This window comes from Lithobates pipiens, unplaced genomic scaffold (genome assembly GCF_037356315.1).
Source record: "Lithobates pipiens isolate NorthernLeopardFrog02 unplaced genomic scaffold, aLitPip1_a1.2 Scaffold_16, whole genome shotgun sequence".
Taxonomy (NCBI): Eukaryota; Metazoa; Chordata; class Amphibia; order Anura; family Ranidae; genus Lithobates; species Lithobates pipiens.
The window spans coordinates 274,480,807-274,494,879 of record NW_027507748.1 but is presented as its reverse complement, the minus strand read 5'-3'; the positions used below and the strand labels follow the sequence as shown (position 1 = coordinate 274,494,879).

At 45.6% G+C, this 14,073-nt stretch overlaps 1 protein-coding gene across 1 annotated transcript in view; it reads left to right on the top strand.

Moving 5' to 3' along the window:
- Positions 1–14,073, top strand: part of PPARD (peroxisome proliferator activated receptor delta) — a 97,457-nt gene that overhangs the window by 46,910 nt on the left and 36,474 nt on the right. Inside the window, exon 2 of the mRNA XM_077481424.1 lies at positions 9,521–9,666. Within this exon, the coding sequence (XP_077337550.1) occupies positions 9,521–9,666 (146 nt within the window). The remainder of the gene's footprint in view (positions 1–9,520; positions 9,667–14,073) is intronic.

Sequence of the window (14,073 nt, the reverse complement as noted above, 5' to 3'; positions counted from 1 at the left end):
AGCTGAGTGGCCAGCTTTGAGAAGGAAGGGCTGATCCCAGCCCTGACACTCACATGTGATAGCTGCTAGATAGATTACATACTTCGGAACTCTGCTGGGGTTCTCATATGTAATCGCAGGTAGGGTGCATTCGCAAGTGAGAATGCACCCTTATGAGGTACGAATCTACCCCAACATTCCCTAAATGGACTGTTAAACGTATACAAAATAAAAACAAAATATATTGTAATGAATACAGTTGCTGTGTACAAAATACAAAACCATTATAGAGATTGCACATGAAATTCTCATAATATACCCGACGCGTTTCAGAGTTTCAATGTCTCTTTCTTCAGGGGTGTTATGAGGACATCAATCATAAATCTACAATATAGTGGTTGCAAAAAGTCAATGAAGTATATATATATGTATAACAGTCAACAATATATCACACATGCATCTCTAAATTAAATGTAAGTTGGGCAAACTCACGTATATTGTAGTGGTATCAGAAGTGAAACATTCCAATTGAACTATATTAAAAACAAAGAGCATAAGCGGAACTGCGTCTCCAAAATCTGCCTGTTTTAGGTAGCTGGTCTTCACAGTATGCACTGGTATTATAAAAACTGATGAAATTTGAATAATGCCGAGCTTTCCCAGAGGGCGTGTGGACAGCTGAAGACACTAAAGCCAAAGAGAGGGCACAGCTCCTTTAATTGAAGTTAGTACAAGGCATAAAAAGAGAGGTTGTTTGTGTATATATGTATTGCATAGATTGAAAAAAATGGTTTTAAACATATAAGAACATATACATACGGTATATATGTATCTCTATATACACGTGTCTCTCCTACCTTTACCAGGTGGACACAGACTACTGGTGACTACTGAAAAGTGATGAATATGTGACAGTGGGTCAGTTATATGGATATGCATATTGGTATCTCAATTTAATTATTAATTCCATATGATGATTATCTTTATTTCATCATTTTAAAAAGGTCAAAAAAATTCTGAACATAATGAGATATCATATATATATTAAATATGTATAGAACAAATTATATATATCAGCACCTATGTATTAGTCATTAGTCCAATCTGTGTATACAATTAAAGCAATATAATAACACCAATATATTTTGTTTTTAATTTGTATACAATGTTTAATAAATTACACTTCTTCTATTAATCTATGTTAGTGCCTTGAAAGTCAGTTTAGGGGATACCCTCTTGCGTCTAAAAATATTGGATGTGGCACCCCATGTGGACATGTTCACCGATATAATCATCACTTAAACAGTTGGAAACATTGGAGTAAGTCTGTAACTGCACCCAGACTGCAGTATGTGGAGGAAGCAAACCTTACTTTTACCGGCATATCAGATCATTAATATAATGTAAGTGTATTAAAGCTGATCATTAAAATATAATAACAGGCCCTACCCTTTCCTACACCTCTAAATGGAAACAGGATTTGGATATCACGCTGGAGGGCATAGATTGGAACCACATATGGTTAGTCACAAAGTCCTCTTCTCAAAATATTGTGGCACTTGAAACTAACTACAAAGTCTTGACTTGTTGGTACTTGGTCCCAGCTAGGATCTCCAAATATGTACCTAGTTACCCCCCTACCTATTTTAGAGACTGTGCTTCTCAAGGGAGCTTCCTCCATATCTGGAGGTACCCTATCTCAGCATCTGTTCAAACTTCTCTTGCAGATCACAACAGCGGCCAAACAAATCATCGCCAAATATTGGAAGGCTTCCACCCTCTGTGTCCTTGCGACCAAAAACAAGTTCACGCAAGCCATGATCCACACGAAATTGAGGCTATCATTTCTGACAGGGTTACTAAATATGAAGCCCTTTGGTCCCTTTGGGTGACACACTTTCTCCTATCCAATTTCAATGAGTCTCTTCTGCTCACATGAGTGGCATCATCATCCTCGATATGCTCCTCATCAGGCTTACTGACCTAACCTGATAATACCTGGGGTTCCCTTCTCCCACTTCTTCATCTTTTTCTTTCTCAATCTCCCATCCCTTGCAGCTCACTCTCTCCTCCATCCCGGACCCCATTTTCCACCTGATTGTCTTCTCTCTCTCTTTTCTTCTCTCTCCTCTCTTTTTTCTTTTTCTGCAAGACTTACTTCCTTCTCCTAGATAGTCAATATACCGTTTCTCATCAATATCCTTGTATCTGGAGCAAGGTCACCTTCACATTGTTTTCAGTCTCAGTACACCTTACTTACCCGATTTTCTGTTTAACCACAATTTGGATATGTAACATGTTAGTTTGTTGAACCTTTGGACTTATCCTTCTAATGCCGTGTACACACGATCGGACTATCCGGCGGACTTAATCCGGTGGACAAACCGTCAGACTATACAGCTGAGGTCCCCTGGACTTTCCAAACGAGCGGACCTGCCCACCCACGACCAGACTTTTGAAATGAACAGACTTGCCAGGTAGATGGAACTAGCGAAGGAGGTCAATGTCGTCGCCTCCATCGGCTAGATTGACACCTCACTGGCCCCGTCACCTGGTATGGATTTAAAGGGGAAGCCCTACGCTGTAAAAAACAGCGTGGGGGTCCCCCCAAAGTCCATAGCAGACCTGTATCCGAGCACACAGCCCGGTCGACCAGGAAAGGGGGTGGGGATGAGCGATCGCCCCCCCCCTCCTGAGCCATACCAGGTCGCGTGCCCTCAACATAGGGGGTGCTTTGGGAAAAGGGGTTTCTGCGGCCCCCCCATCCCAAAGCACCTTGTCCCCATGTTGATGAGGACAAGGGCCTCTTCCCGACGACCCCGACAACCCTTTCGTTGTCGGGGTCTGTGGGCGGGGGGCTTATCGGAATCCGGGAGCTCCCTTTAATAAGCGCCCCCCACCCTATGTGAATGAGTATGGGGTATGATGTACCCCTACCCATTCACCTGGTGAAAAAAAAGTGTAACTAAAAAACAACACAAGTTCCATCTTGGGGGGTCTTCTCGCCGGACTCCTCCGCTATCTTTTACTAGCTCTTTTACTAGCAGGGGAGCCCGGCTTTCTTCTTCGTCATGGCGCCCGCCATCCGGGGGTCTTCTTCCGACTTCGGGGTCTTGTCCCGCTCATTTGGGGTCTTGTCCTGCTCTTCAGTTCTTCTGCCGGGCCTCCGCTATCTTTTTATAGCTCTTTTGCTAGCGTTGGCCCGGTCTTCTGTCGCCGCCACCTTCTTCTATTATTCTTCTTCTTCCTTGCGATGATGACATGACGCTCTCCCTGGTCGCAATGTTGTGCGGCGACTTATATAGGGACATATATATATAAGGGCCCCCCTTTCTCCAAAGCACCCCCCCATGTTGAGGGCACGGGGCCTGGTACTGCTCAGGAGGGGGGGGCGCTCACTCGTCCCCACCCCCTTTTCCTGATCGGCCGGGCTGCTATGGACCTTGGGGGGACCCCCACACCGTTTTTTCAGCGTAGGGCTTCCCCTTTAAATCCATACCAGGTGACGGGGCTTGCAAGGTCTCACTCTCGCCGATGGAGGTGGCGACATTGACTTCCTTCACTAGTCCCGTCTACCTGGAGCCATGTTCAAAATGAACAGACTTTTCTCCGTGTGTGGGCAAGTCCATTCATTTCAAAAGTTCGGGGGACTAGCACACAGACAGGCGGATTGACTCAATTTTGAGTCAAAACTTCTTTCTAAGTCCGCCGGACTTTTAGAAAGAAAAAGTCTGCCGGAGCCCACACACGGGCGGATTGTTCGGCGTACTCTGGTCCGCCGGATAGTCCAATCGTGTGCAAACGGCATGAGCTGTACAAGGGCTTAGGACCCACCAAAGTTGATAATTTCCCAACTGCTCACTGACTTTGGCTACTATTATGTTCCCATTTCATGTTTTGTTCACTTTTGGACCACTGTTTTTAATGTGTATTGCTTTATGCCTTTAACCACTTCAGCCCCGGAAAGGATTTACCGACTTCCCGATCAGAGCACTTTTTGCGATTCGGCACTGCATCGCTTTAACTGATAATTGTGCGGTTTGACGTGGCTCCCAAACAAAATTGACATCCCTTTTTCTTTTGGTGGTATTTGATCACCCCTGCGGTTTTTATTTTTTGGGCTATAAACAAAAAAAGAGCGACAATTTTGAAAAACGAATTCATTACTTTTTGCTTTTTTAAATGGCAGCGATCAGCGATTTTTATCGTGTCTGCAACATTATGGCAGACACATCGGATATTTTTGACACGTTTTTGGGACCACTGTCATTTATACAGCAATCAGTGCTATACAAATGCACTGATTCCTGTGTACATGACACTGGCGGTGAAGGGGTTAACCACTAGGTGGCAGTGTGGGGGTTAAGTGTGTCCTAGAGGCGTGTTTCTAACAATGGGGGGGTTGTGGCTGTGTGTAACACATCACTGATCTCTGCTCCGATCACAGGGAGCAGAGATCAATGACACTGTCACTAGACAGAACGGGGAGATGCTTGCTTACATTAGCATCCCCCCGTCCTTCCTCCCCGTGAGGCGATTGTGGATATCCCCACGGCGATCGAGTCCGTGGGACCCGTGACCCGACTCACAGAGCTTGCCAGGGCCGCACGCGCCCATTGGCCGCCTCTTAAATGGCAACATACAGGTAGGGGATTCTGCCTGTACGAGTAATTCTGCCGACGTATATCGGCATGAGGCGTTCGGGAAAGCGATTAAATAAAAATGTCCTGTTTACCATTATCATTGAAAGTGAACGCAAATGAAAATCACTAATTTTGGGCTGCCCCAGAAAAGTAATAGAGGGGAAATCTTTCAATGGTGACTCTAGATCTGGTGACCTGGGGGTCCCCCAAAAATTCCCCTAATTTGTAGGGATCTGTTTGGCTATGGGACAGGAAGTGAAAGGAAATATCCCCAATGGGACACAGATGGCAACAAAAAAAATCGGACACGGGTTATAACCCTCCCTTGCGCTGTCCAAAATTTTAAAAAAAGCTTTGGGATGATTCTTTAGCTCTGTCCAATATTTGCAAGCGATTGTTTCAGCGGGGTCCTTTCATCTTGCAGAGTAGCTTGGGAGGGGGTGTTCTTTCAGTTAGAGGGGATGGCTGGAATGATGTTTGGGATAATAATTTTTCCAGACTGGTTTCGGCTAGAGACCATCTAATTTAATACAAAATATTGCATTGGATATACCTTACTCCAGCCAGATTGGCTAGAATTTTTCCCTCCCAGCTGTCCTGCTGCTGGTGGTGCACCTCACCTAGGGCTGATTTTATGCACATTTTTGGGGACTGTGTGTTTATATAGAAGTTTTGGCTAGAGGTCACTGAGTGTATTGAAGAAGTTACTACTCTGTGTTAAACCTACTGTAAACGTGTGTCTCCTGGGACTAGTTGATGCCCTGGCCCCTAAGAGAGTAACACGTACACTTTTGACATTATTATTTTACTATGCTAGAAAGCCGATAGTTTTCACTTGGAAAAGGTCTACACTTCTTGTGGCTTCGACCTGGAAGGCATTTATCAATAAAGCCCTTACCTTCTATAAAGCCACATATACTAGTAGGGGAATACTCAATAAATTTGATAAAGTGTGGGGAAAGGTGGACTAATAGCGTGTGTACAGTGTCTGACTGAGTGGACATGATATATTGGCTCCTGGTAATCATCATATTATATATCTGTGGAGTTTGCTATGGATATTTCGGGACTGTGTGTAGTGCATTCCTTAACCACTTGCTTACTGGGCACTTAAACCCCCCTCAGTCCCAGACCAATTTTCAGCTTTCAGCGCTGATGCACTTTGAATGACAATTGCGCGGGCATACAACACTGTACCCAAATGAAATTTTTATCATTTTTTTCCCACAAATAGAGCTTTCTTTTGGTGGTATTTAGTTACAGCTCGGAGTTTTATTTTTTGCTAAACAAACAAAAAAAGATGCAAAAAAAAAAAAAAAAAAAAAAATCATGTTTTAATAGTTTGTTATAAAATTTTGCAAACGGGTCATTTTTCTCCTTCATTGAAGTGCGCTGATTAGGCGGCACTGATGGCTGCATTGGTGGGCACTGATGGGCTGCATTGGTGGGCACTGATGGGCTGCATTGGTGGGCACTGATGGGCTGCACTGGTGGGCACTGATAGGCATAGTTAAGGCGGCACTAATAGGCACAGATAAGGCGGCACCGATGGGCACAGATAAGGCGGCACTGATGGGCAAAGATGGGCACATAAGATGGCACGGATGGGTGGCACAGATGGGTGGCACGGATGGGTGGCACGGATGGGCACTGATAGGTACCACAGATAGATGGGACTGATGGGCACTGATAGGTGGCACTGATAGGTGGCTCTGATAGGTGGCACTGCTGGGCACTGATGGGCGGCACTGCTGGGCACTGATGGGCGGCACTGCTGGGCACTGATGGGCGGCACTGGGGTGCAGCACCTTTGAGGCAGATTGGGTGGCACTGTGGGTGGCACTGTGGGTGGCACTGTGGGGTGGCACTGTGGGTGGCACTGTGGGTGGCACTGTGGGCACTATGGGCACTGACGGGGGGCACTGACGGGGAGCACTTACTTTTGCGTTTTATTTAATTTCAGGATGGCACTGCGGGAGGCAGGTGGGCACTGGCAGGTGGCAGGTGGTCCCTTGTATTGATGGCCGTGATCGGGACTGATGTCCCGATCACGGCCGCCGGTGATCGGCTTTTTTTTTTTCTCCTCGCGCTGTCAGCGCGAGGAGGAATAATAGCCGATTACCGGCTCCGTTCTATCACATGATCAGCTGTCATTGGCTGACAGCTGATCACGTGATAAGGGGTCGGGATCGACCCCTTGCACGGATCGGTGATCAGGCGAGTCTCACGGACTCGCCGATCACAGAGCGCGCCGCGCGCGCCCCTCAGGGGGCGCGCAGGCCGCTCGTATCCGGGACGACGTCAATAGACGTAGTCCCGGAAATGTAGGTCCGCGCTGTTGCCGTCATTTGGCAATAGCGCGGATCTGTAGTGGTTAATCTGAGTTGGGTCCTTAACTGCTTGCCGCCCACCCACCGTCAAATGACAGCGGGGCAGTGCCACTCTCATTCTGGGACGCTGTCACATGATGGCGTCCCATATAGCCCGCTCTCATGGACCCGGGGGGTGCGCAGCGCGGCGATCGTGGCCGCGCCGTGTCCTAGGAACCCCAATTTCTGTAAAGAGCCACATCTTTAACCATGTGATCGGCTGTGTCCAGTCACAGTCAGCCACATGTAAACATGGAGATGCCGGTAATCGGCTCTCCTCGCCTCACACTGACAGAGTGTGTGGCGAGGAGGGCCGATCAGCAGCATCTCCAAGCAGGGGGACATATAGGAATGTAATCAGGGCACTGATGATCAGTGCCCTGATTACAATATAGAGATACAGTGTCACCAATCAGTGCCCACTATTGCCCACCAATGCCAGCAATCACTGCCCACCAGTAGCAGCAATCAGTGCCCACAGGTGCCACCAATCAGTGCCCATTAGCGATGCCAGTCAGGGCTGGCAATCACTGCTGTCGATTAATGCCCATCAGTAATGCCCATCAGTGTCACCCATCAGTGCCACCTATCAATGCCCATCAGTACCTCCTATTCGCACTGCCTATCTGTGCCCACCAGTGCCGTCTATCTGTGCCCACCAGTGCCACCTAACAGTGCCCATCTGTGCTGCCTGTCAGTTCTCATCAGTGCCACATATCAATGCCACCTATCAGTGCCCATAAGTGTGGCATATTAGTGCCTCCTCATAAATGCCACTAAATCAGTGCCCATAAGTGTTACCTCATAAGTGCACATAAGTGCCACCTCATCAATGCCCACCAGTTGAGCCTATAAGTGCCCATCAGTTCCACCTCATCAGTGAAGGCGAAAAATTACTTAGTTACAAAATTTACTGACAGAAAAAAAGTAAAAATGTTTTTTTTTTCAAAAATGTTTGTCTTTTTTTGTAAAAAATAAAAAACCCAGCAGTGATTAAAGTGGTTATAAACCCTTACAACACACTTTGACCTGCAGGTAAGCCTAGATTAAGGCTTACCTGTAGGTCCAAGAAATATCTCCCAAACCTATACGGTTTAGGAGATATTTGCCCGAAGACAGGCACCGCTGTCTATGGCGCATGCACCGTAGACAGCGGCGCGCAGGCGTACTGAGCGCGGCACCGTCAACGATGGAGATGCCGCGCGTGTCGGCTCCCGTGCGCATGTGCGGGAGTGACGTCATTGCGGCTTCGCCGAATGACAGCGGCGCAGCTGCGAGACCCCACCGAGAAGATGGATGCGCCGGACTACAGGGGACAGTGGTGACTTTGCTGGCTCCTGTGTCAGGTAAGTGACACATAATGGACTACTATGCGATGCATAGTAGTCCATTATGCTTTGCCTTTACAGGGAATGAAAGAGGAAGTAAACTCATCAGGGTTTACTTCCTCTTTAAGTCTCAATTTTTAAAGCTCTATTTGTGTGAAGAAAATGATAAAAAACCTTGTTTGGGTACAGTGTAGCACGGCCACGCAATTGTCATTCAAAGTGCAACAACGCTGAAAGCTGAAAAATGGTTAATTATGTAAGTGGTTAAGTATGTAATATCCCCAGGATATGCTGTTTATTCCTACAGACCCATAGACTAAGGCCCCTTTCACACGTGCGGACCGCATGTCCGTATTTCATCCATCCGCTTTCGGATGAAATACAGACATACATGCATCCCTATGACGCCCGATATCATCCATGGTCCGATTATGCAGACGGAGGAAAATCCTATTTTTCTATCCTTCTGCAGAGCGGATCGGATGAACACAGACAGATGGTCCATGTTCATCCGATCCCCCATAGAGCAGAGCGGAGATCTGACAGGGCGGTCCCTGCACACTGTGCCCTGTCATCCGCCGGCTCACTGTGGATCCCCGAAACGATCCCCGCTGAGCAAGCGGATGTTCACGGGGCGAATCATCACAGATCTGTCCCATGTGAAAGGGGCCTAAAACCTGAATTGGTAAACAATAAAAGTCCTTTTTATAAAACTTTAATTTTGAGGTTAAACTGAAATGGAAGTACTGTGTTACAGCTGTCTATTAGCCTTTGAGCTATACTGTTGGCCTTGTGCTGAGGTCTTGTTTGTAAATGTTGCATGTTTGATAGGCTGTTCTTAAGTGTGTATATGTTTTCTTTGTCTGTATTGTTAAGAAAACTTTAAGGAAAATAATTTTTGCAAAATTACAAAAAAAGTTTTGCCTATTGTTCTACTGTAGATCTGTGCATTACATGATCAGCTGTAATCTACTCATCCCATACGCATATCACTGTGTCTCTCTGCTACATATGCTTCCTTGTGATTTCTATAAAACTGCTATGTTCTATGAAGTAATTTGACTTTGTTTTTAACTATCATTTTGCAAATATTGATGCTGGTCAAAGTTTGTTACGTGAGATGCATTTCCATAGAACTGAATTGGCAAGCCTAAATGCAGAAATTGTTTATCTTGTAAATATGCCTTGTTCATTATTGCAGAAAGCCCACCTCGATCTCCATCTTCAGATGAGCAGAATTCAGGAACCCAACAATCTCAGGATACTGTGCATACTGTGGACTGCAAAATTTGTGGTGACATAGCATCTGGTTTCCATTATGGGGTACATGCATGTGAAGGCTGCAAGGTAACACACATCTTTTTTTTTCCCTTACAAAATGGACCTGTCATGGAAAATTTGCTTTGCAAAACGGCAGTAATTCTAAAAATTAAATACTAAAAATAATTGTTAGGGCTCAGGGAACCCCTGCTAAAATTAATGCATCTGATGTCAGCAGGAGGCAAAATGCCCCTCAAATTGATGGTCAGTGTAAAGAAAGCCCCCTTATAGTGGTGGTTAGAATGGCATCCTAATGCCGCGTACACACGAACAGACTTTCTGGCAGACTAATGCCACATACACACGACCGGACTTTTCGTCAGCAAAGGTCTGACGGAACAAATCCGTCGGACAATTTGATCGCGCGTGGGCTCCATCGGACCTGTGCTGTCCAAAAATCTAACAGACTTTAGAAATAGAACATGTTGAAAATTTTTCCGCCGGAACTCCACCTAACCCAGTTCCTATCTAGAAATCCGTTCGTGTGCATGGTAGTCTGACAGACAAAAACCGATGCTAGGGCAGCTTTTGGCTACTGGCTATGAACTTCCTTATTCTAGTCCGGTCGTACGTCATCACGTTCGAATCCATTGGACTTTGGTGTGATTGTGTGTGGCCAAGTCCGTTCATTTGGAAAGTCTGTCAGAACTCCGCCGAAAGTCCGTCGGGAAGACCGTCGGTCCTAGTCCGGTTGTGTGTACGTGGCATAAGTCCGACGATCTTCCCAATGGTCTTTTCAGCAGAGTCCCAATGGACTTCCGAATGAACGGACTAAGTCCATTCGAAAGTCAGTTAGTTTTGAACGTGATGACGTAAGATGGGCCAAAAAAAAAGGAAGTTCAATAGCCAGTAGCCAATAGCTTTCCTTGCGTTGTAGTTGGTCCGTCGGACCAGCATACAGACGAATGGTTTTCCCGACAGGAATTGAGTCCATTGGACAGAAACATGTTCCATTGCTAGGTCCGTCAGATTTTTTTAAATGAAAAACGATTGGATTAGCCCACACGCCATTGGATTGTCTGACGGACTGATTCCGTCTGACCTAGTCTGCAGGAAGGTCCGGTTGTGTGTATGCGGTATTACAGATAGCCTCCCTTACTCACACAGTCAGGCAACAGGAAGTTTTCAACACTTGCACAGACTTCAGGAATCAGTCCAGCGTGTTTTTTATTTGGTTTTGGTTTATTAGGGATAAATTTGGAAGGGAAAGTATAGGATGTCCAGAACGGTAACTTGAATACAAACTGAGGACTTGATACTGTTTCTGGCTACTGAAAGTCACTATGCTGACCTCTCATAGGATTGGCAGTAGAGCTGGGCGATTTTCTCCAAAAAAAAAAATCTGTGATTTTTTTAAAAAAGAACTCGATTCAGGATTCGAATCAAGTTTAAAAAAAAAAAAATTTATGGACACTGCGTCGGTCCTGAGGAGCTGCTGGCAGGAGTTTTTAGGTGAGGCCGTGGCTTCGGCCTAGTCCGCAGCGTCCGGCCTTGCGGACTAGGCTGAAGCCATGGCCTCACCTAAAAACTCCTGCCCGCAGCTCCTCAGGACTGGCACGGTGTCAGCGCCGGTCCTGGGGAGCTTTAGACAGGAGTTTTTAGGCGAGGCTGCGGCCTCAGCCTAATCCACGGCGTCCGGCTTAATCCACAGCATCCAGCCTTGCAGACTAGGCCAAAGCCTCGGCTTCGCCTAAAAACTGCTGCCTGCACTCCTCAGGACCGGCGCGGTGTTAGCGCCAGTCCTGGTGAAAAAAGGAAAAATCTAAAAAATCTATTTGCTGAAAATTTGAGCAGTGTCATACCTCACCAGTGACATCGGTCCCACCATGGCTACAGGATGGCACTCTCCTCCTCTTGCCTCACTGAGCTTGGTTACCATTCCATGTTGCCAGCACACACCACAGACACTTCCCCATTCTGGTCCTCACCTCGTTCTCCTCTCCATTCAGGAAATGGCTCAAAGCTTCTTCCCAGCCAATGGGAACAGAGGGGTGTGGACTGTGGAAGGCAAAGTAGAAGCCCAGTACTGGAGCGTGGCTGTGGGGCCCTAGGGCAGATTGGAGCTGGATTTTGTGGAGGATATGATAATATGACAGGGAGGCTGCAGGGGCCCCCTGGAGCTAGGGGTGGGATTGCGATTGTGACCCCCTTCAACTCCTTATGCTGATTAGACAGCGTGATTATTGCACAGTTGTGCCTTAGGCTGGACACAATAAAAGGCCACTCTAAAATGTGCAGTTTTATCACACAGTGCAATGTCACAGATGTCGCAAGTTTTGAGGGAGTGTGCAATTGGCATGCTGACTGCAGGAATATCCGCCAGAGCTGTTGCCTTTAAATTGAATATTCATTTCTCTACCATAAGCCATCTCCAAAGGCGTTTCAGAGAATTTGGCAGTACATTCAACCGGCCTCACAATCTCTGGCCATGTGTAACCACACCAGCCCAGGGCCTCTACATCCAGCATCTTCACCTCCAAGATCATCTGAGACCAGCCACCCAGACAGCTGCTGCAACAATCGGTTTGCATAACCGAAGAATTTCTGCATAAACTATCAGAAACTGTCTCAAGGAAGCTCATCTGCATGCTCGTCGTCCTCATTAGGGTCTCGACCTGGCTGCAGTTTGTCATAACTGACTTGAATGGGCAAATGCTCACATTCTATGGCGTCTGACACTTTGGTGAGGTGTTCTCTTCACGGATAAATCCCAGTTTTCACTGTACAGGGCAGATGGCAGACAGCGTGTATGGCGTTGTGTGGGTGAGCGGTTTGCTGATGTCAACGTTGTGGATCAAGTGGCCCATGGTGCATTTTATTGAAGCCATTTTTAATGCACAGAGATACTGTGACAAGATCCTGAGGCCCATTGTTGTGCCATTCATCCACAACCGTCACCTCATGTTGCAGCATGATAATGCACAGCCCCATGTTGCAAGGATCTGTACACAATTCCTGGAAGCTGAAAACTTCCCAGTTCTTGCATGCCCAGCATGCTCACTGCCCATGTCACCCATTGAGCATGTTTGGGATGCTCTGGATTGGCGTATACAACAGCATGTTCCAGTTCCTGCCAATATCCAGCAACTTCGCACAACCATTGAGGAGGCATATTCCACAGGCCACAATCAACAATCTGATCAACTCTATGCCAAGGAAATGTGCATATTTTAGAGTGGCCTTTTATTGTGGCCAGCCTAAGGCACACATGTGCAATAATCATACTGTCTAATCAGCATCTTGATATGCCACACCTGTGTAGTGGATGGATTATCTCAGAAAAGGAGAAGTGCTCACTAACGCAGATTTATTCGATTTGTGAACAATATTTGAGAGAAATAGGCCTTTTGTGTACATAGAAAAATACGTTCAGCTCATGATAAACAGAGGCAAACACAAAAGTGTTGCATTTATCATTTTGCTCAGTGTAAAAGTAACATGCCATTGCTCAAGGCTGATTGATAATTGTTTCCTTCCGTGGATTCTGTGTCCTTCCCAAAGGTTTTATACTATTTCCTGAGATGTAAAAGAAACTGCAATTCATCAGCCTAGGCTATGTTTTTCCCTGCATCAGCAGCCCAGTGCTGTATTAACTAAGCCCACTGCAGATACTTTTGGCGTTTACCATGGCTAGGAGAGCTGCCCAGCAGGCTATTCCACCAAGAATACAATGCCTGGTATATTGTGAGGTAAATTGTTGGACCTTGGTATGGCTAGTTGCCAGTGTATCGTAGGTCAAACAATATGTCTCAAATTTATCCACCAAATGTTGCCTCCCATGGAGCATAGATGGGGATGATACACTTTATATATATATATATATATATTATATTTTTAGTAGTAATTTTTTATGCTCCAATCTTCCTATTGCCAATCTGGCATACCATTGGTACCAAAGCATTACCATTCACGGCTACACACACAAGGCCTAAAGAATTATCTTTTTTTACCTTAAACTCACTTGAGCTATCTATATTTTAAATAGAAAGTTTTTTTTCTCTATATATTGCCATAGACTTATAAATAAAGATTTTTTTACATATTTTTTACATATTTTTATATATTTTTTCTTTTTATATATCTCTTTCCCCATATATACATCTTTTCTTTTTATATTTTTTCTTTTTACATCTATTTTTTTAACAATTTTATATACTTTGCTTACATACATACATACTATTTTCTCTAATTATGCATATATTGGATTTTTTTAGATACCGATCTCTTTTAGATAATATTATCCTTAATTTACCAATATAAACTGTTATATTATGCAGGGTCCACCTATAATTGGTTCTCTGCACATACTGCACATACTTCACATCTCAGGCACACCCCCCGTCTCTATTTTCAGCTGTGAACTTCGTTTATTGTAGGGGCGGTGATATTTACACAGCAACGTGGGCGGGTCCTTATGGTAAGTTCCGCTGGAGG